This window comes from Diadema antillarum, unplaced genomic scaffold (assembly GCF_040938485.1).
Source record: "Diadema antillarum isolate AM-2024a unplaced genomic scaffold, OU_Dant_1.0 seq00000946_RagTag, whole genome shotgun sequence".
NCBI lineage: Eukaryota > Metazoa > Echinodermata > Echinoidea > Diadematoida > Diadematidae > Diadema > Diadema antillarum.
The window spans coordinates 1,532,341-1,556,418 of NW_027271795.1; the positions used below are offsets into that span (position 1 = coordinate 1,532,341).

The following is a 24,078-nucleotide window of genomic DNA, read 5'->3' on the forward strand; positions in this document are numbered from 1 at the left end:
TGAAAGTTCTGAAATTATGAACGTTTCATATTCATCACCACATATGCAAATGATGACAACACCTCCCAAGTCTCATGATGGTTTGTACCACATAGTATAAATCAGTTTTATTTGTTTTTTTAACAACAACAACCCCCTCAATTCTAGTTTTGCTAAGTTACAATGACTCTTCAGTGATCCGAAGCAAAAGATACCACTTCAGGATTTTTTCCCCTCTCATTTCCAAGTCAGAAAATCACAAACATTTATGTGCAAATAATGAAGGCCCTTTGAAGTCTTGTTACACCATGATGGTATCACATCAAGTAATTTTCATGTGTGATTGCAACCAATATCACTGCTGCCGAAGCTCAAACTCTTTAATTTCCGCCTCTGAGACGACATAACAACATTGGTTATTAAGTGTAAAAATATTGTTGATATCAAATTGGTTAAGAGCAAAATTAACTTTGGTGTGTGGGTGTAATTTTGGTGTCTAGCATGTTCTAGATTTTTTTTTTTCACAACATGAGACAAATGAGCCAAGTTGCATACCCTTAAATTAAGCACTGAAGGCAAAAAAAAAAAAGAGAAAGAGATTGAAAACAGAAATCAAATTTCCACGCGGCACCTTTCACTTTCTTATGACTCCCTTTTGAGGCAATTTCCTCCTAAAATGTATCATACCTGCCTGATTTGATCGCCTCCTCAAGAGTTATGGAGTTAATGTTGTGGAAATGTTGCAAGGCCCAATGCACAGACTGAGGGGGAACATCAAGGTGTTACATTTGTATCTTTCTCTCAGTAATATGATAGAGCTTGCTTTGTGCAAGAGTGGTACATTCTTAGTTGAAATGAAAAGCTTTCAAACCACTGCATTCGCAAAATGATAATCTGATTAATGTGGACAATTACATAAATTGCCCGTGGATGAATTCTTCTTCAGTTTGTCACATCATAGGAGGAAATCTCCTATTTCTACATCATTTCTTGTCAAAAAGAAAAAAAAATTGCTTCTGATCTACATATCTAGGCAATGCTGTTAGTTTCTTCGTACAGACTGTAGAAGATTAGAAAAACTATACCACTGAGATGTTTCATAATGTTATGGAGATTGTGAGAATTATCACCAAAGTGTGAGAGGGATTTTTGGGTACAATGTAGATAGATTACATTTGGTATTGACAGAGATTGCTTGTGTGCAGAGCCCAAATAGTGATAGATGTTGTGTAGAACTATGAAATCACTTTTAGAGAGAGCAGATGGACTGATAGTTTTTAGATAATGGAGTTTAAAGAAAAAGGTTCATAAATGCATGCCTCTTTCATTTTGGGGTGTTCATTTTATGGGATATAACAGTCGTGTACATCAGTTTGCCATAGCAAGACAATATCACCCCACACCTTTACTTGCCAAGAAGACAGTCCTGGAATATTTCTGACAGTGATTAATTGAATGGTTCTGGTGTGTGAGTCTAGAAGACTCCTCTTGCCGTTGTGGGGTGGGCACTAGCCAAGGTTACGGTGCATAATATTAGGCATCGAAATTCTTATTGTAGCCTGTACTGCTGTGAATGACGTCACGGAAGGCAAACATATTTTTTCCCCTCCTGAGAGACAGTGTGTAGTGGTTATGGAAAAAGTTGAAATCATAAAATTATTATACATTTTTTAATGCAAAAGTGATCAAACAATTCCTAGACATACAATGTGCAGAAATATTCACATCGGCTGAAGTTCATGTAGAGTTTGATTTCAGGGTAATACTTTCATTCAAAAGAAACAAATAGATGATATTGTTAGACACTACAAAGCAAGCCAAAAAATTATATATCAGCATATGTTTTGTTGATGGTAAATGATATTGGCTTTGACGCAATTGGTGTGGAGTAGTTTGAATGACATGTTCCCAGAGAAAAATCAGACCAGTTATTGCTACTGATCTAGTTAAATTTCAACTTTTGAACCCTTATTTCCATAAATATACCCACCAGAAACCCCAGTTTTCTTAATTGTGAAAAAATTATAGGTCAAGATTAACCACAGTGTTGTGTGCTGCAGTTGTCTTCTCCTGTTCAAGGCATTGAACGATAAGCAAATCTAACAAACTTCCATGTACCACTTTTTTGAGCTGGTGCATTCATCCTGTAGAATATATCTAGTCATTGATCAGTAGAAGGGGACACTTTTATAGAAGTGCCTTTTATAAAGTGTCCAACATAGCGGTAGAAACGCAGTGTCGTTGCCGCGGATAATTTCTCTTTAGGGATATCCACAGTATCTGCTGATGAAGCAGTCACCATGGCATCGGGCGATAAATAGTATTACGAGGGCAGTGTCGATCATGTTGAATAAGTTATAAGCGGTGAATTGTAGTCCCAACCCAGCTCACTTGTTCAGCAGTGGGAAAGATATGGACATAGATTGACACAAAATGACTAGCTTTGTGAGGTTTATAGGGTTTCAGTATAGGTCAGTCAGTAAGGAATCCCTACTAATCCATGATGTTCTAAACTGTGTACCAAATGACTCTTTCTAGTTGGTTGTTCTAATAGATCAGGCTTACTTATTTTTACTTCCCTATTTTTAGATCAGCTCACAACTCACATCTTCTGACTTTGTCCTATGGTAAGAAACGGAATTTCAAATGAGGTGTATGTGTTACAAGACAATAGAAGATATATCAAATGCCTTATCAATTTTCTGTTGTTGTTTTTTTCTATTCAAATAAAAATCAACAATAACAAGTCTGGAGTTACCAATGATTCAGTTCACAATTTGGTAGAGTATACTTTAGATGGAGGAGGGTATAATACTTTTCTACTGTATTACTAATAATTCCGTCATCTGCTCTATTGGTATTTCTATTCTGTTGCAATATGAATTGAAGTATTTTATATTCAGTACGGATTAGATTGTTACCATAGTCAGACAACTTGTCTCAAATCTAGTGTTACGCAAAGATTTTTTTTTCTTTTTTTGCCATTGCTTGAAAAAGCAGCCCACACTGTAGCGGAATCATGGATTATTCAGATAGTCCAACGTAATCTAGTAAGTCCTAGAGACATCACTTGGAACGTATATGTCGGCATATGTGCAAATTTTGTTCATTCTATCATGCGAAAAGAAGCAAAGGAAAAGAGTAAAGACAGAGAATTAATAGCTCTTTGGATCATTATGATGTTGATTTTGTAGGTCATGATGTGCAGGGATGGATGGGGGGGGGGGGGAATGATAAAATGGTGTTATTGCCATCCCATCGATGATGGCTCGTTTAGGAAAGGAGATTACTCCATGAATGAGAGCTCTTCAGCTGAAGGCGTAGTAGAGTTAAGTGCATTCGCTACATAGAGACCACCAGCGGCAGTTAGCCTTCGCTCAAGGCCGCCGAGATAAATGGAGTCACCTTCCAATCATGTCTCTCGGCAGCGCTCCAATCAGCCTGTATGTCGGGAGCAGCGTCCGAATGTTTGATTTGCCAAATTGCTACTGCTTTTTTAACTTCTCTTGCTATTACCGGAACATTGGTGTGGGGGGGGGGGGGGGGTGGGGGTGGAGGGCAAATAGATTTGGGATCAAACAATCATTAGAGATGCCACTGATAGGGCGAGATGGTCGTAGTGTGCGTGGTGTGATGTACCAGCTAGAGTACAGTTACACTTTTATGTGCAGGAAAAAAAAAAGACTGACTGACTTAGTCTTTCTGACCTAGATCTTGTCATCCCATCATGTTCACATGTTCAGGAAAGTAAAGTCATACACTTGTTCACATTGTCTGTCGAGTGAATACTTTAGACACATCAATTTAGTCTACTTCAATATGCTAAGCATGTTGGCAGCTGTTAAAACAATTTCCAACTTGACAATTCATAATGTGGTCTCTTTAGTTCACATTTCACTTGGCCTGATTTGTGAAGAAATTTCAAGGTAGCACTGACCACATGGATTATTTTTGAACACTTTGACAAGCTCACGTGAACTAGTTTCTGCATTGCGACTTACAGCTGTGTACCACTCTATGTCGACCTTCATCATTTGTTCTGTGCATTGAACTAGATGTAGTGGATGGTGCTTGTAGTATGGACATTTATGATACTGATTAGACAGCTGCCAATAGAGGGCAGCATTAAAGAAATATAAGTAAAGCTGTGTCAACCACTGGGGTTTGTCTTCTGAATGTTGACAGAAATGAAATAGGATTTTTTTTTCTATTTCAAATTGTTTGAAATGTGTGTGTGTGTGTGTGTGTGTGTGTGTGTGTGTGTGTGTGTGTGTGTGTGTGTGTGTGTGTGTGTGTGTGTGTGTGTGTGTGTGTGTGTGTGTGTGTGTGTGTGTGTATTATGTTTGAGTGGCAGAATGAGTATTTGAGAGCTATTTGATACTAGGTAGACCAAAACTCATGCCCAAATTTACCCAGATGTGCAAAGATGTCTAGTGCAATGTGTCTGCCCAAACTTGTGATTGTTTGATATTGGATTGAGGAATAGTTAATTCAAACTTTAGGTGTGAGAAAAAAAAATGTGTCTTGTTATTGCCTTTTTCATTAACAGCAAATCAGAGTTTTATTTCACTAGTGTAGAACATAACTGCCATGGAAAAAGATTTAGGACTTGACAGAATTAGTATTTAGGAGCTGTATGACACCAGAGATTGAGTAAAGCCCATTCCCAAATTTGCCCAGATGTGCAAAGATGTTTAGTGGAATGTGTCTGTGATTGTTTGAATTTCATTTCATGTATTGGATTTAGGCATGGTTGAAGCGTACTTGAGCTATGAGGAAAAAAACTGTATTTATGATTTACTTTTTTTCCTTTTTTTTATCAACAGCAAATTAGAATTTGATACACAAGAGCAGAAACTAGCCATTGAGGAAGATTTCCAAACTGTTTCATTTCTCAAAAGTTGTTCCAGTTTTCACAGTTGTGCTGCAGAATTGACCTTTTACAAGTCGTAAGCGTAATAACCATCTATGCTAATCATCTTTGGATAAAAACTCTGTGGGTGTTGCAAAATCTGAGCATTTAAGCAGGAGGAGCTAGGAGTGAAGGAGGGATTATGCTTCAGTGTTCAGATTTGCTATGGTTAGACAGTGTCTTTCACATCTGTGAGTTGGAGGACTCTAGGAGAGGATGACGCATCGTCATGGAAACGGGATTGAAGCCTCATATCTCATTAGTGGATGCCTTGCATGACAATCAGCAGTAAGCATTTGTTCGGTAAGACATGAACTTTATTTCATGCGTTATTCAAGTGTTTATTAGTCCATTTTTGTGAGCCTGTGTGAGTTGGCATTTCTTCAAAGTCTGATATTGCCATGAGTGAGATATGCAGAGGAATAAGACAAGATACATGTTAGTGTGATAAGTTCTCTCTCATTAATGATCAAACCTTATAATATTGATTTACTGAATGACAGTGTGCGTCCACCAAACAGAAAGATGGGATGTCCTTTACAGAAATAATTTCCTTCTTAGAATCATGGAATGAAATATATTTTTGAAGCTATTCATGTTTTTTTTCTATTACTTGATTGAAGCATGCCTGTCTAAGCTGTCTTATAGAAAATAGAAACAAGTTTTAGACTCTCTGTGAAAAGAAAAGGGATGCTTAAAGAGTAAAGAGACGACATGTACAAAACAAATCTCTAACCATTTTCACAAAATTCCATCTGCAAATTTGTGAATTTTATGCAGACTTCCCAGCCATTCTAAATTTGGAGGAAAGAATCTGAATTTTGACCATTCCCAGCTCTTGTTTTGATAGGAGTTTTCCTATTTTTCTTGATAATTTTACTACACACTTCTATGGGAACTGCTCTTTCTGCCCTACTTTTGAGATAGATCATCCCTGTTATTCAGTTAGAAAGGTTGGGAGGTCTGTTTATGTCAAAATGCATCCTGCTAATCTAAGTGGGCCTTATATAGTTTGGAGTGTGGCTTGTTATAGGTGAAAGGGTTCATTCACATCATTAACACTTACTTTTTGAATGATGCCCATGGCACTTGCCCTTCAGATTGAGATCAAGAAACTAATTTGTACTGAAATGAGTATATGCTATGACCTACAGATAAAGCTCCTCAGGGCATAACATGGAGTTGATATCCCTCAGTGCGAAATTACCACATGATTGCGCAGATCAGTAGATGAATTTAGTTTTGTATTTTTCTAGTGATTTGGCCAAGCTTGCTGAATATATCAGCAATATAATCGCTACGGTTGCACTGGTTTGATTTTTTAAAGCAGTTTACATCGGTGGCTCAGTTCTAAGGGATGATTTTGAGATGATTCCAATGGATTTTTTAGTATTCTTGTGAGATTGGCTTGTGTACGTGTGTGTGGGTGTAGTGTGGGTGTGGGTAGATTTTTTTCTCTTTTTCTATATATTTTTTGTATATTTTTGTTTGTGTGTTGTGGGTTTGTCTGTAGCTGTGTGTCTGTGTGTTTTCATATGTGTGTGTGTGTGTGTCTGTGTCTGTGTCTGTGTCTGTGTGTGTGTGTGTGTGTGGAGACAGTTATATAGGGTACGTTAACCTTGTGTGTGATCAAGGACGGGACTCAGGTGACTGAGTTGTAGGTCATCCACACTAACAGCATCCCACGCAGATAAAAACAACATCATTAGTGGCTTTATGTCTCTGGAGCATGACTACAGAATGTCCGTGGACTCTCGGGATACTGAGTCTGTTCATTCATTTGGGGGAAATAGCAAAGATGTTCCGTTAATCATTCTGCGAACACTGCGATTGCTCTAGAAAGTCTTTATTTGACAGTCCAAGTAACAAGCATACTTTTGTTTCTACGTCACATGGGGGAAAGCATCTGTGGAGTTTTATCAGTGTGAGAATGAGGGTAAATATCTTACATTTTTATGCAAAGGAGGTAGAGAAACTTTTAAACATGAGATGAAAAAATGCAAATTTATAAAGGCAAATATAAAAAGTATGACAAATTCATCCCTCAAAAAATAAATAAGCAAATGTATATTGATAACTATTGTCACAAGAAAATGGTAAAGTATGTATAGAAAACTGCAAGTTATATAATAAATGAGATGACACCAGAAAACTGCAAGAAAAATGATCGTGTAGATTGTTTGGCAAATCAAATTGTATTGCAGTGAGAATGTTGGTGAGGACACTGCATCATACCTGTATGTCTCACATATCCGTTCGTAGCTCCACTCTCAAACTACCAGTATTTATGAATGCTGCCCTCTTAGTCGGTCCATGGCAAGTCACATAGGAGACTGCCATTTCTTTTTGGTTTGGATTTCTTCCTGATGGGCGGGGGATGTAATCTCATTTTTGTAATTCAATAAGCTTTGAGAACTTTTTCATTATTTATCGTGAATATAGACGAAGTCGGCTTTAGTCTCAGCTTTGATGATTCTTTCACTTATACCTTGCATTACAATACCATCAGGGTCTATGTGTATTCAAATTCATGACCATCTATAATTCTAGTCCAGATAACCAGTAGTGTTGAGAGCACTTCTATAATGGGTTTCTTCTAATCCTGTATCTGAGCCCACCCCCCCCCCCCCACATACACTCGAATGCACACACTTTTGGCTCTTTATAATAAAACAAGAGAAGCCCATTTCTTATGACATTTCTGCCCCAAGTTTCTTCCTGTTGAACTAAAGAAAACATTCTGCTGCCCCTGTTTGTTGCTAGGTCGGGAAAGCCGTAGACAAGTTTAGTGGTAGGCTTTCTCAATAAAGCATGTACAGATATATTGCCGGCAAAGGGAATAGCCACAGATTTTAACAAGTAAGCATCAAACTCATCCCGGAAAGAGTTTGTACATCAGGGGAAATATTGCCATACTGTATGTACACTGCATGTCAGGAGCATGGTTTGAGTTGGAGGTATGTACAAAATTACCATAAAGTGCTACTTCTCGGATCCGCAATCAATCTCCATCTTTGTATGGACTTTCTGATGCTGTAAAAAGTGGATATTTTTGCGTGACTGATTTTTCACGCTCAGCCGAGTAAGATAGGTTTTGCATGTTTTCAATTCCACGGCATGAAGACATCAACTACTGGAATATATGGCAAGCAAAAATATTTGCGTACTTTTATTTTTGCACTAGGTTCTGGATGCACAAAATGTTATGCAAACATTTCAACACTGCAAAATTTTACAGTAATTAGGACCATTGTCACAATAGCATTTTCACATGCAGATGGGATACTTGAGAATGTGGCCAAGTGACATGATGGTCAGAGAGATGCAGTCAAATATGAAATATGGCTTGAGCAAGGCACCTAATGCCTTAAAGCTTTATTATGGGAAGGGCGATATTTTACCTTTCCAATCCAAAGTCCACCCTCTCTGTGTTCTATCTCTGTCTGTCTGTCTCTCTCTCTTTCTAACATTGCCTTTTCACACACACACACACACACACACACACACATATATATATATATACACATATACATATGTATACGTACATATACATACATGTGTATATACATATATATATATACATACATATACATATATATATACATACATATACATATATACATATATATATATGCATATATATTCATATACTTCACATTCTCTCTCTTGTGATACAAAACACATAATGTAATATATATACCCTTTCTCTCTCTGTTTACCTTTTCGTGTATATACCTATGATATCCCTATCTCTCACTCTCTCTGTTGCTCGCTGTGCATCAGGCATATACATGCGTGCTCATATACATCTTTGCAAGTATACATATTTAGTTAGTCTCTGTCTCTCTCTCTCTATCGTACTCTGAAGGCAGTCCACCCAGATACCTATTAAGTGCTAATAGCTGCACAAATGTCACCTCTACCTGGCATGCATGTGCCCTAATTGCACCAGTTTGTGTTCGAACGGAGACAAGAGTTGATGATGATAATGATGATGGCGATGATGCTCGCCCGATAATTGAGAAGTAATTCCGTCCTGGTTTATTTGCATTCCGACTTCCTCTCGCGGGGGGGCATCTCGCGCATGCGGAAGGACGGATTATACGTGCTTCAAGGGAAAAATCACGCACTCGCTGCTCAAGAGGGAATTTTTGTATGTCTAAGTATACAAGTATTTTGGTACGTGCATGTGTATGTTTGTGTTGTGTGTATGTATGCTCAATCATTTTGTATCATTGAGTATGATTATTTCTGTCATTAAAGTCTTTGGTATGGCACACGTCCATGCTAGCTGACTTATTGGACATGTAGCAAAGTTGCATCCTTTATTCTGACACCCAATAATGTAGTGAAATATACAATATACATCAAACTATAGAGATCAAGGAGTTATCAGCATGATAGACAGGGCAAAGTCTGAATCAGAGACTATCCAGTGTATTTTACTAATGCTATTGCAATCAAGCTGTGTTCATTTCATGCTCTCTTACTAGCATGATAGGCAAGGCAAAGTCTGAATCAGAGACTATCCAATGTATGTAACTAAAATGTTGTTGCAAATGAGCTGTGTTCATTTCGTGCTCTCTTGCTAGCGTGATAGGCAAGGCAAAGTCTGAATCAGAGACTATCCAATGTCTGAATCAGAGACTATCCAATGTCTGAATCAGAGACTATCCAATGTATGTAACCAATGTTATTGCGAACAAGCTGTGTTCATTTCATGCTCTCTTACTATCATGATAGGCAAGACAAAGTCTGAATCAGAGACTACCCAATATATGTACATGTAACTAATGTTATTGCAAACAAGCTGTGTTCATTTAATGCTCACACACTCCACATTGATTTTCTTCATTTGTACATATCACTGTCAGAAATAGATTTCTCTGCGGCATAGAAAGAGTGTAGGAGACGATCTCTAGAAACATAAAAAGAGTATGATACAAAGATTTGCTTTACAGTGCTGTTTGCAGCTAAAGAGATTCTTTGTTTTATTATCCATCATTATGCAAATTTTATTGGGATGCCTGATGCATATTTATTTCACCTTTTTTAAATGATGCTCGACTTTGCTTCAGGAGTTTGACTTATCATCACATTACTTTAAAGTGGAACAAATCACACATTAACTTATTGAGACAGACTGATTTTGCTACAACATGCATTTCCCATAGACATGTGCCTGAGTATACTCGGGACTCGTCCTCAAAAGGTTAATGTAAAGCTAAGAGACTACAAACTTTAAAAAAATATTGTACTCACACACACAAAATTTGACTAAGAAAGTTGGAATTTTTTCAGACTTAATAGAGCATATGACATGGAGAATGAAATACTCCAGGAAAGTTGATTCCTGTGCTACCAAGCTTATTCCTATAGTAGTGTTTTTGTTGTTAAATATGTCTGTGTACACCTAATTCAATGAATCTTCATCACTTTATGAGATCCTTAGAGTATTACTTTTGTACGGCACACAAGGGGTTAAAAGAAATAATACCATGGTGCAAAAAATGGATTTTCTGTCTTTACATTAATTTTTGTTTAGGAACATCAAAATCGTATTCTTGTGAATATTATTCTAGTGAGTGTGAGGTGATGAGATAGTGGTTTCCAATTTAATGTCAGTATTCCATCTAACATATATTCAATATTTACTGCAAATGCCTCTCTTTTTGCCTTTATATAAAGATAGAAAGCCACATTTCAGTTTTGGCAAACCTTTCATTAGAAATGTTGATTTGCATATCTTGGGGGGGGGGGGGGGTTATACATGAGCACAAGAAGCACTGGTTTTAATATGCAGATCAGAATTGTATTAAAAATGCTACCAAAGGAGAAAATCAGAGATTTAAGATACATTTAGCGAAGAAGAGGGTAGGAGACCATGGAAGAGAATCCTAAAGTGAAATATCATCCAGACATTGTGTGCCATCCACCTAATGGATAGTGGACCTTGTGGGATATCGGCACAGTTGGAATTATACATGTAGGCATCCACACTTTAAAGGGATCATATAGTTTTGGTTGAGGCCTAATTTCAGGTTTCTAACATTTTTTGGTGAGATAATGAGAAACCTCTCATGAAATATGAAAGAGCATGTAATTCTATGAGGAATTCAACATTTATTTGATGAAAATTGGTTTTGAAATGGCTGAGATATCCAAAAAAGAGCGATTCTAATAAAGTGTGGGACCCACACTTTATTACGATCGCTTTGGTTTACTTTGTTTTTGGATGTTTCAGTCATTCAAAACCCGATTTTCATCGAATAAACTTTGAATTCCTCTTGGAATGGCATGCTCTGTACTATATCATAAGTGTTTTCTTGGTATCTCACAAAAAGTTAAAAGCCCAATTTTCATCTCCACCAATATTGTACTATCCCTTTAATTCATAATTTTAATCTTTTAAGTTCTAAATGATTTCTGTATTTGCAAGTGTTGTTCATTCCTGCATGCATTTAGAGAAGTGACTGCTGTGCATATGTGGAAGGAAGAGAGAAAAACATTCATATTTATATGAGCTTAAGCTAAGTTTTGGTTGTTCTAGGGAATGGTAGGGAAAAGCCAAAGTTTTAAAAAAAAATATCGTGGATGAAGCCTATGACTTTTAAAATTTCTGATGTACTGACTGGAGCATGCAGACGTGAACAAAAAATGAATGTTGTTCTAAAACAGAACCAGTGGATATGCTGCAAAGATTCCAGACCGGGGCTGATAAATCATTCACCATGAAACAAAAGGAATTGCATTCGACACAGTCTCCAGGGGGCAGAGATTTTTTTCTTTTTTCACTCAAAGAGGCTTTTTTCAGACAGAGAGAGAACTGGTTTAGGAAATTGGCAGGTAAGGCGGATTAATTTCCATCAGGGATGCGGCAGCAAATCTGTTTCATACGCCACTGAGCCCTGTATTCTGTTGTGATTCCACGGAGAGAGGCGGCCATGGGGAGAGAGATTGAGAAAAGAGGACTAGGCCTAACCAAAAATTGCGAGAGAGAAAAAAAATCACGGCAAGGAAAGGCTTAATCGTCGGGATGTGTGGGAGGTTCCAGTATGTGATGCGTGAGGGGACTCTCCCAGTAATGAGCGTCCGGGTGAAACATACTCCTGAAAGACCCTAGGTACTCAAGATGCGATTAAGTGATGACTGCCAGCCTGCCTGCCTCCCTGCCTGCCACGGGAGGAGTCAAATGCGGGGGGTAAACGGGGGCGGTCAAGGCCAAGGGAACCGCACAACCTGTTTGTTTAACCCATGTTATTAAGATTGGGGTAACGAAATCAGCGTCTTTCCACTGTGCTTCACACACGTCCCCTCCAGATGCTAGATGATTTTGTCAGGGTTTATCACATCTATAAAAACCAATCCTCACTGCAGCAGTTGATAATGACGACACAACTCTATGCTTTTACTGAGTCTTCTTCTTCTTAATTACAGATCTCTGTCTTCCTTACTTCCTATTGAGGTATAATTTTTGTAGATAGATTATTACGTTGTTGTTTCATTTTGTACATAAAGCACATTCATATTCCCCTTGGTAATGAAATGCACTCTATGATTATTTGTTAATATTCTTATTATCCCCAACATGATGATGTTGTTGATGAGAATAAAAATATTGATAATAATAGTAATGGTAATAGTAATCAATATCATAAAAGTAATGATAATGACAATAATTATATTGATAATGATGCAAACAATAATGTAAGAGTAAAACTACAAAGTTTTATTATCCTTACAGTCATCCTCATAATCTTTATTACAACATGAAAAGAAGATTTGTGTTTTTAAATTTAAGGCGTAGCAGCTCTACCTATGATAACAGATGGCATGAGGTATGATTTATTGCACATGATATTTGATGTCCTATCTGTCAATAATTGCAGAAGATTGTGTTCAGTTTTTCTCTGAATATGTGCATTTAATATGATTAGAAAGGTAATACTGCAAGAGAAGAGTGGACTGATATACGATACATGAACTTCAAAATTGATGATGCAATGAGGCGTCTCCGAAAGGGGGGGGGGGCAGGGAAGAGAGGTTGCCATTGCAAAACTTTTATTTCAATTTTTTAACAAATCTGTGTATGAAAATTGATAAATAAAATTTCATTGAATTCGAGAGTCAGCACCATTGGGTTTGGGGAATCTAGTCAACCTCTAAGAATTGCTTGTTAGTTCTGAGGGATGAAATACAGTAGAATTCTTCTGATATGGAGCTGGTAATTATGAAATCATATAATATGTTGCCATGGCAACAATGTTTATAAACTTGACTGTGCCAGAGATGACGTAATAGTTTTACAGACATCATTTGTCATGTTACTCCAATGTTTGTGTGTGAGTCAGCTCTGCAGTTAATCCTTTAACCTCAACCTATCATCTGTTACACTCATCAGTGAGCATACGTGTGTGCCCATGCTCCGGTAGGAAGATTGATCTACTCCCCCTCCCCCCTACCACCCCCCCCCCCCCCACCCCCAGCCATTGCAAAGTCAACAAAGGATACAATGGCTCTCTCTTTCTTTTATGCCTTGTAATTCTGATGTTAAGTCAGTGTATCATTTTAGCCAAATTTTCATAATATCTATATATCTCTTACAAACTGTGGTACATGGAGACCTGCATCCAGCCCTCCCCCCCCCCCCACCATCCCCCCATGCCAAACGACTCGTCACCCACACCATGCAACACTCCGCCATCGTCGCATGCAACAATGCGTCCAAAGCTTGGTATCACAGCTCACTGCACCCCTACTCATAAGCCTCCAAACCCAGCCAAGCATCTTAATCCCACCCCAGCCACCGGTTGGGTGCCCTTAATTACCAACTCTGTTGGCGGCCAGGAGAGTCATAGCAGATGATGAAACAAAGAAGGTTTTAGATTGTGATGGGATAGAGGAGAAAAAAAAGTGGGAAGAGAGAGAATAAAACCCTGTTTCAAGGTATGAACTTGCCGACACATTCTCATTAACCTCAAACGTACACATTGGGTGAAGTTCATTTGTTCGGCTTAGCGGGGAGAGAGTAGCGAGAACAGTGCCAGTCGGATGTTGCCACTGCGGAGTGAGAGATCTCCAAGCATGAGGAAGATATCCTCATCTTTATACTTGCATATTATGGTATGTGACGTGTCGGTCTCATTGTGTGTGACCATTTTTTAAAACACTGGCCTGTGTACATTGAGCGATTTTCTTCGCTCGTGATGCGTGTGATTCTGGATGGTGCATTTTGATCATGGAAAGAATTAGATTGTATAGAGTGTGATGGTGAGAGAGCAAAGGGAAAAGTAGCTTGTTGTATCTCGCAAACAGAAAGAAATGCTATTGTATGTTGATCGTGACACCTGTCAGACATGTTTGACAGACTTTATTACAACTGTCTGTGTTGACACAGCTACCATTTGGATTATTGAGTTTACTCTTTTACTCACAAAGGGATGAACTATAAATATTCACTTTCATCATCACAGGTTTTGGCCTGTGCCTCTACAATGTAGTAGAACAGGAGGCATTAGTATTTGATGGTTACTTGTTTAAAGAAAAACAGCGTTCTTTTAAAAAAATGAAATTTTAAATTTACATGTCAATTTAACATATCATGACAGAAGTTTTCATTGATTTGGCTGTTGACAAACATCTGTTAATAATCTCCTTAATCTATGTCTCGCATATTGCTTGCCCTACAGAAATTTACATTTTAAAGTTGGAAAATGGTGGTATTGCTGAAAAGAAAAAAAACAGCAACAAAACTTCAATATTTGTGTTGAAGCTGGTAAGCAGAACAGACTCCACTGACAGATTATTTTTCTTGATCGTTTGTGTTGATAAAAAAAAAATCATAAAAATCATAAAAGTAAAGTACCCTTGAAGCAACCACTTTGCTCTCTGACTCCCCGGCATCATGACTTCATGCTGCCCATTCTGTAGAAAGCTGTAAGAAAAAAAAAATTGAAAATGAAAAACATGTCTGAAGAAGAGACAAGGGAAAGAAAATGTAACACAGGCAATGCATTAGCATCAATTATCACTGTAGGAGCTGATGTTCGAGCGACCGTGAATGCAGATTTCGGGGACTGCCGACATGATGTGTTGACTGTGGGAATTACGACAAAAGGGTAGAAGTGGCCTATCATTACATACCCCCCCCCCCCCCCCCCCCCCCCCCCCATCTCATTCTCAAAATGCTGTTTGAACAAGCCGAGTTCTGGCATGCTGATGTATGCATGTATGCTTTTTAAATCTGGCAGTATTAATTGATGAATTAAAGGCTATATGCTGATCAAAGATAAGTTTTTAGCTTTTTCGTCAGTCAGAGCAAATTAGCTAAGTGTTGTGTGTGAAATGACAGAGATGTATGCAACATGAGTTAATGAGGTATCCAGGTTTTTGGGTGTCCCGATTTTTTTTTAAAACACTTGTTTGTTTCAAATGTCATTTCAGCACACGCTGTAAGTCATTGGCCTGGTGGAGTACCGTTATCATCATTCGCGTCGTCGGCGTGTCCCCAACATACACTAACAGTTTCCTACATGGATTTTTGTCCGTTGTGTGTGCATTGACAATGGAATACACCTGCTCTCATTTGTTTCAAGGATACCTACATGCCTGTTTTTGGAGCTTTTGCATACCCCTCTTGAAGTATATCTTATTTTCCCCTCATGTCGCTCGGTAAATACTTGAAGGATAAATTTGGTTGAGGTATGTATCCCTGCTTGCACATATTTATTTATTCATTTATTTGCGTGGATGTCATAGCCATCAGTATGAATCAAACTATACAAAGTCAATCTCAGAATTCATCAGGTATGGTGGATTAAGAATTCACCACAACGGCAGCAGCATACTGCAGCAGGAAATTTGTCATGCAGTGCATTGTTGGTAAAGATTACTAAATCACAAAAACCTGGTAATAGGAGCAGTACTGGTTCTTTGTGCATCTGACATATTTCTGCAACAACAACAAAGATACTTTGTTATCCTTTGCAACATGTTTTAAACATATCTCTCTGCTCTCTATTTGTCATCACCATAAAGTAGGATTTGCTGTAATATCCTTCATTGTCATATTTCCTCTATTTCTTTGAGTTTATAAAAGAAATCAAGTTGCCTAAAAGCACAGATGGGACCACAAAGGAGTTAGTGCAGGGAGCAGTCATACAAAATTAAGCACAAATTTCCCTTATAAAGAATAGGATCACAGCAATCAAATTTGATAGACGGTTAGAAAATCAAAATGGCCATTACTATGGACAATGAACCTTTGTTTTGTTCTGTTTTATGACAAAGTCAGTGTAACAATGATAATAACTAATTATAATCATAATGAAGATAATTATAGGAGATCATTCATTGATACAAGAAAACTAGTGAGCGAGTGAAGAAATCATGTCCATTGGGGATTGTTTTACCGATATAATAGTTTACCATCTACCTTAGATAACCTGCAATCCAGCAGTCATATGGTTTACAGAAACTGGATTGGTTCTAAAAAAAAAAAAGTTGTTTTGTTTTGAATGGAGAGCTAGTTAAATTGTTTTTTTTCAAGTGTTCGTTCATATGTTTGAATGTGTGTGTGTGTGTGTGTGTGTGTATCTGAAAAGAAAACTCACAACTAGATTGTTTAGTTCAAATATTCCAATCACTACAGTGCTTCGCTGACAGTATGCAACAGTAGCAAGACTTAGTTTTACAGGTGTTTTTTGCTCTGTAGGTATTTCTTCTTACACTTGTGTGTGTGTGTGTGTGTGTGTGTGTGTGTGTGTGTGTGTGTGTGTCTGTCTGTCTGTCTGTCTGTCTGTCTGTCTGTCTGTCTGTCTGTCTGTGTGTCTGTCTGTCTGTCTGCCTGTCTGTCTGGTGGGCAAATCACATGTTGAAGATAAATAACCTCATGGCATCTAGGTCACTGCAGGAAAAGAAAAGAAAAAGGAAGGCCAATGTAGAGGGGTGGGCGTAGCTTCCGGTCTGTTGAAGACAATGGTACGTTAAGTGGAGCGGAAGCGTGGGTTTGTCCCCGGTCAAGCCGCCCAGATGGGGTCCCATTTCACCACCCTTTCCTCTCCTTTTGCACTCCGCTGGCTTTGTGACGTCGCTAGACCCCATTTGCTGGCCGCAGCACCGTGACATGGCGACCCTTTGTACCGGGGGAGCGAGAGTTTTAAAGGTATAGAGTGTGCAGGTCTCTTTACTCAGCAAGTCCTTAAAAAGTCTACCATTTAAAACAAAAACAAAGGATCAGCTAAACGTGGGAAATGGTATTGGAAAGGCACAGGACTGTTGAGTTAAGCTTAGAGTCAGAGTGCTTGACCATGGGAAACACGAGTATATTAATATTTTGTGCAAATATCTTTGTTCCATTCCCCAGTGACGATGGAATGGGTTTGATATCTGCAAGTACTTAGACATAAAGGTTACTCACTTTATACTGCTAGTATAATGAACCTCTATTTTGAGGCTGCAAGCAGTGTACTTCTGTGTAAGACTCCTGTTCTATAGTCTCAAACAGTCAACCTACACCCCCATAAATGACTTAAGTGGAATTTTGTTATCATGCATATCTGTCTTTACCTACCTCCCCATCTGAATGTCTGTCTATCTATTCATCTATCTACCTGTATATCTCTTTTCCCATCTAGCTGTGGATCTTTTTATGGCATCTATTCATCTACAGTATTATGTTATATCTATCAATTCTATCAAAATATTTTCTCACTGTGACCAATAGACTTGCCTAAGGTTGCCTGACCTATCAATTGAATGTATTTCACCTGGGATAGACAAATGAGTGTTGGGAGTTACAAGAGCTAGCTCCAGTGACCAGGTCGCTGGTTTCTTAGGTTGCTTGTTGGATACCGGTGTACCAGAAAGGATCATCAATGAGAAGATACAAGGATACATCTTGGATATTACATGCATGCCCATATATATGTTAGATACAACCATATGGAGGATTAGTATTTGTGATGGGTTACTCCTCTTACAGTAGTCATTAGAATATGTACTTTCTGTACAGGCCATTACTATGTGTATGTAGCACATTTCATTCAAACAATTCACCGTGCTTGCCGTGTGTTTTTTGTCACAACCGTATCTTTGAGTGGCATGGACTGCTTTTGGCATGTAGTTTCATCACCGTAGTCACTTATTCCTGTGGACCCTGCATGCATAGATTACGTCCCGTTTGAAGACACACGTTTGAAATTTTGCCACCTTCATTATGCATGGGCAGTGAAAACTTTATTAGCGGCGTGAAGATGTGCTGGAATCGTTTCCTCCTCACGAGTGGTGCCTGGTTGATTTTCCCCACTGGTGTTGATCTGCATGCTGTTAGTTTGTCACCAGATGTATTCACCTTCCATACATGTTCCTCAGAACTATAATCACATTTTCTATGCTTGGTATAAAAGGGAATGTATGATGTACATTCCGTGTCACACACTTGACATGTTGATTTGTTATATCAGTGATCAACACATTTGAAATGGCGATCACTGATCAGAGGGGAGGTCACATCTCTCTGACCTTTCCCATGATACATTAGATATGTGAAAAGGAGTTATGAGATATGTAATGGGAGGTCATTCCGAGGGTGATGACGTATTAAATGTTTGGACACTAAAGTAATCTTGTTTCTGTCAAAGTGTGTCATGCACTTTTCATGATCTAGATATATGTTATATCTTCTCAGACCTGTTCACTCTGGTTTAGGTTCCATTGAGTCAATATGATATTCCTTAGTTGTGCTGTCAGTACCAATTATGAACAAAGATGTTGATAATGTTGATTGTTGAGAGTGATTATGGTGATAACATATCTGATGATGATGATGATGTAGATAATAATGGTGATGATGATGATTAAGGCAATGGTTGTCATGGTAATGGTGGTGCTGGTGGTGATGATTGCGATGAAGGCAATGTTGATAGCGGTTGTTGCTGTATAGTGACAATGATGATGCTGATGGTGATGATGATGATGATGATGATGATGATGATGATGATGATGACAGCAGTGGAGGTGGGTGGTGATGGTAGTGGTCGTGATGATCGTGATGATGATGATGATGATAATGATAGTGTGGGGGTGGTAGTAAGTGACGTTGGTGGTGATGGAGATGACAAGGTATAAGCATGATGTTGCGTGATGATGTTGATTGTGGTATTCACATACAAATCATGGGACACTATTGGTGTCTGTCATATCAGGCCTCTCAAAGGGTCGGAAACAGTTACCGATCTAAAGACCAAGAAAAGCAACATACAAAACACACCTTGTTTGTGTTCATTGACAGAACAAGAAGAGTCGGTGGCATATGAGCGCAAGCTGCGCATGATTCAGGACTTCATTCACCATGATTCCGGAGCGTCTGGGCAGCCGCCTCCAGCTCAACTCATTCCCGCACAGTGTAAGTTTTTCTGAATGGTCCTACTCCTTTCCTTCCATGTTGCTTCTTGTTTGAATTCCTCCCCCCCCCCCCCAAGTGCCACACCGCATGATGATCAGCAAGATACATACAGTTTCACCAGATGAAAAGGGACTGGCCAGTGAACACTGTTTACCATCGTGTCAGTTACCAGCATCCCAAGATACCCAAGATACTTGGGTCAGTTGCCCTCATCTGCTCATAATACATTGGAGTAACGTTATGGTAATGTAGTTATTGGTACTTTAATTAAGGCTATCCATGTCAAAGAAGGCACGTGATTAGCAACGTGCACATGGCATGGGAAAGCTTAGTGCAGTAGCGTGAATCATCTTTCTGTTCTACTTACTTGTGACTAGTCAACACATTACTGAATGAAGTGATAAGAACCATTAAAGTCCCAAATGGTACAAATGAAAGCAATTCTTCTGAAAACAAGATAAGTGTTGTATTCATTTTGAAATGAAAGTTTGATGACCTAACAGCCATTTGCCAAAATTTGAAAGCTTAACAAACCCCAGTATGTTTGAATGTTTGAAATCCTCTATACTTGAGCACAGCTGAATTTTGAAATTGACTACCATAATATTGTATTGAACTGGTGAACAGCTTTTTGCCATTTTCATACTAGGTTGTTCTGATCACACTGAGCGGCAAATGTTTGCAAACATGGCAAATTGTAGGTTTTTTCAGGGTTTGTAAACAGTTACAATCAAATTCGTAACCAGTTTTCATTGTCGCAAAGTTTGTATTGTCACAAAGAAATTCTGAACACATTCAAAATTTTCTTTGCAACAAGAAAGACTGTTTGGTACTATGAAAACTTTTTTGCAAATTTGATCATAACTGTTTACGAACTTCATCGCAACCATTAACCAACCCTGATGGAACCTAAAATTCTCTACATTCGCAAACATTTGCCACTCACTGAGATACCCCCTTAATAAATAGAGACTTATAAATCTGGCCTTGTGGTGGCAGGCAGGTCATTACAGGAAAATACATCAACAACTGACACTCTGTCTGTGCCTAGAAGGTCTAGAAGAACTCTATGGCGTACATGTATGTTCCGTCTGGGCGAGAGAATGTTAAAGCGATCTTGACTTCCAGAACCATTTGACATCATAATAGGCATTGATGAGATCACCCACCCATCTCCTGTACCTTTAATGTGTGTTTCTTATCCCTCCAAACATTCATCCATCTGTGAGATTTCCATAGACCCTTATAGTATGGACAGTCATACCATAGTAGCTTCAAAGAGGCCATTAGTATGCTCCATCCATCTGTACATGCATGCATTTACAATATTCGTCAATGTGGATTATATATAATTGTAGATCATTGGTACTACCCGTAAATTGTTTTAATGTTTTTGAAAGAAGAAGGCGTTTTGCTGGAATTGAGTCATCACATTATCTCTCACATTGCCTGTGTATGTGATAGTGTGTGTTTGGGCATGTGTATTTGTGTACATAAAATTTCTATGTAAGAGAGGAGAAGGCAAGATGTATGTGTGTGTGTGTGTGTGTGTGTGTGTGTGTGTGTGTGTGTGTGTGTGTGTGTGTGTGTGTGTGTGTGTGTGTGTGTGTGTGTGAATGTGTGTGTGTGTGTGTGTGTGTGTGTGTGTGTGTGTGTGTGCGTGTATGTGTGTATGTATGTATGTTTGTATAAGACTGACATGGTCAATTAGGTACTAATGGCAAATCCATACTTCCTCTTTTTAGGTTTTTTTTTTTTGGGGGGGGGGGGACGGGAGACCTGAGAAAGACTGTGTCATGGATGAATGGTGTGGCATGTTCACGGATTAGATTAACAAGGAGATGTTTCTTTATTGTCTGTATCTTATCTCCTCTGGTGCATTCGTGCATTTTAATGTCCTAATGCAGATATAGTGTTCTTGTATGCAACTTTATATTTCTGGTGCCTTTCAGGTTTCGATTGTGGTATTTGAAATCATTTGCCCGCCACAATGCAGAAGTGCTTTGGATAGAATGCAGACGTTATCATCATATCTTACTTTGAATTCTGTCGTGAATGCAGTTTAAAGTGACTTTTACCCAGTATTTGAGCCTAGACATCAAGGATATTGGAGGCAATAAATGTTTCTGTTTTTAAGCAATGTTGAATACTATTGCTTTTTATGAGACATTTGAGATCTAAGAAGGCAAAAGCATGACAGTAGCTTCATTTGAAAACTATAATACATATATATTTTAGATTGTGGCCTGGAGTACAAATTGTGTACTTGTGCTACTAAGCAAGTGCAACAAATTGCAAAATTGAAAGAGAATGTGAAAGCAAGTATGTACATTTGTAATGGTACTTCCTCCATGCCCATAGTGTTGTTTGGTATTTTGAGTGTTATTCCCACAATGCATTGTAATATGCTGCATGGTCTGTCTTGCAAGTACATTTGTAAATTGGAAATAAACCAGAAATCAAGAATCATCACAATCTGTAGAAAGAATGTTTAGAATTGATGATGCTCAGACAGTACCTACAGCTTGACAAAAAGGGGGAGAGAAAAAAAAAATCACAGGATTTCACCACCTGGTGTATGTGTATGCTCACAGAGAGATAGAGCCTTTGAAATATCCAGACGCCAGGAGGGGGGTTGGGAAATGTCGAAATGTATAGATTTTGCATGAGAAGTGAGGGCACACAATATAATTAGGAGCAGAGCGGGCAAACGGGAGTCTCAGAGGTGTAAAAAATCATTAATCTGCTGTCGGCACAATTACTGGGCAGTACTCATGCGATGATATGGAAGGATTATTTCTCTCTTTCGAAGCATTTACAGAGCTCGTATTGGACTGTTAGTCTGTGGTTTGAACCTGTTACTGTGCCATTCATAAGGCTACTGTGCTCTCACGTTTATTCCGATTGAGTGATAGACGTGAGGGGAGTCAGAAAAAATTGAAGACTGTGAGAAATAATTGCCTTTCTCATGAGATATCTCAGAGTTGTCAACCCCCCCCCCCCCCCCAAAAAAAAAGGGCAACTCCGTTTTTCCTGTTTGCATCAAGTATCAGATTCTTATAATTGAGGCCGAGTTCTGCCCGACTTTGACCTAGTTTCATGCCAGTTGCGTAGGCAATGTCCATCATGGCATCTTGAGCCTGCTTGAAGGTATTCATACCAGATGATTTGCATTACTGATTGGCAGTTTGTGGTTCAGTTCAATGATTTCTGTGAAAGGACTCCATTGAGCACACACCACAATTCTATTGGTAGAGTTCAACCAGAGACAGAAAGAAAACAACCCAAACAAAATCACCAGTAGATGAGCAAAGTCTGTAGTAAAGATTTCTTTTGTAGGTTTTCATATTTCTTTCTTCTTGCTCACGAATCACCAGTTGTTTCTTACAAAAACAGTCATGTTTATGTAGAATTTTGAAGAGAGACCAAGTCACTGGGAGCATGAGTTTTTCATCAATATCATTATGAGCTCCCTCGTGGAGACTTAATGAGCTCCATTGTGGAGACAATATGAGCTCCCTCGTGGAGACTTGGTATATTTAATATTCTTATTTATATCTCTATAAAATTTATAATGTTTGTTTTATGTTAAGTGCTGTCTGGGGCAAATTATTTGTATAGGGCCCCATTTTCTCTCTCTCTTCTTTCTTTCTTTAAATCAACAACAACAACTGGGAGCATCATACAATCTGTTGCATTCATAGTTGTAAGATGGGAACAAATGAATTATACAGTATGACGGTTTCTGCACCAGCTATCATTTAAGATTGCAGCAAAATCTCCAATGCAGTTTGCAACAACAGGCATATTTAATGCAGTATAGTTAGATTCAAATGTGATTATACAAGCTGGCTAGTAAATATAAGAAACATGAGTTTTGGGGTTCAAATTTCAGTCGATGGAACGAAAAGAAAAATCATTTTCAGCCATATCAGTAAGGCGGCACATGAGACGGCTTTCATATATTGGAGCATATAGCAAGAGTTAAAGGGTGAACATGTGGCATTTGTTGCATGGAAACAGAAGAGATGGTCACATTTATGTTGTCATAGCAGCCAGGCACACAACCCATGCTTGCTTGCGAATCCACTTAACTTGATACATGGCATCCTTACCTCTTGATTAATTCTGGGTGCACCACGGAGAAAAGCCACCTGTGCGGGCCGCCCTTAGTGTGTGTCGGTCCAAAGTTTGCAAAGTCTCCCTCTCCTCTTCCGTTCTAATGCAGCAAAGAGCTGCCGCTCATCCGTGGATGTTTTTTTTGTGAAGACAGCGGCGAATCTGTATCCTCCTTGGAGCCTACCCATGCATACATGTGTTATTTGAAACAGATGAGGACCATTGGATGCACTTGTTTCAGAATCTGTGGGCTTTTTGGCCCCTGTTTGTGAGTGTGATATAATTGCATCTAATCTCCAGCATGGTAATGCTGTTCAACTACCTCTAAAAATACAAAACAGTAGAAAAAAAGAACAGAATTATTTTGTTCCTAGCACAACCTTCGGTTAAAAAACAAACAAACAGACAATTTTTTAAAAAACCAAGCGAGCAGCTTGCAGTTAGCACAGGTCTGGACCGTCCCAGGAATGATTGTAATTACAAACAAGCGGTCCCATCCATTCATGGTGTACAGAGAATGGTGGCATTTTGATCAGCAGCAGCCTCAGTTTTAGAAACGTGTCTGCATACAAGCTGCCATATTTAAAAGTGTGCTAGAGAATGCCTGCGAGAGGATGTTGAGCATGGATTATCAGTGTACATAGGGAGCGATCAAAGTTGCATC

At 38.7% G+C, this 24,078-nt stretch overlaps 1 protein-coding gene across 6 annotated transcripts in view; it reads left to right on the forward strand.

Annotated features, from left to right (window-relative positions):
* Positions 1-24,078, forward strand: part of LOC139741709 (protein unc-13 homolog B-like) — a 267,252-nt gene that overhangs the window by 169,730 nt on the left and 73,444 nt on the right. For 5 of the 6 annotated variants that reach the window (XM_071652293.1, XM_071652294.1, XM_071652296.1 and 2 more), the window contains one exon: positions 19,182-19,295. The exons of the other annotated variant lie outside the window; for it this stretch is intronic. In XM_071652293.1, the coding sequence (XP_071508394.1) occupies positions 19,182-19,295 (114 nt within the window). The remainder of the gene's footprint in view (positions 1-19,181; positions 19,296-24,078) is intronic. 6 annotated transcript variants of the gene reach the window in all.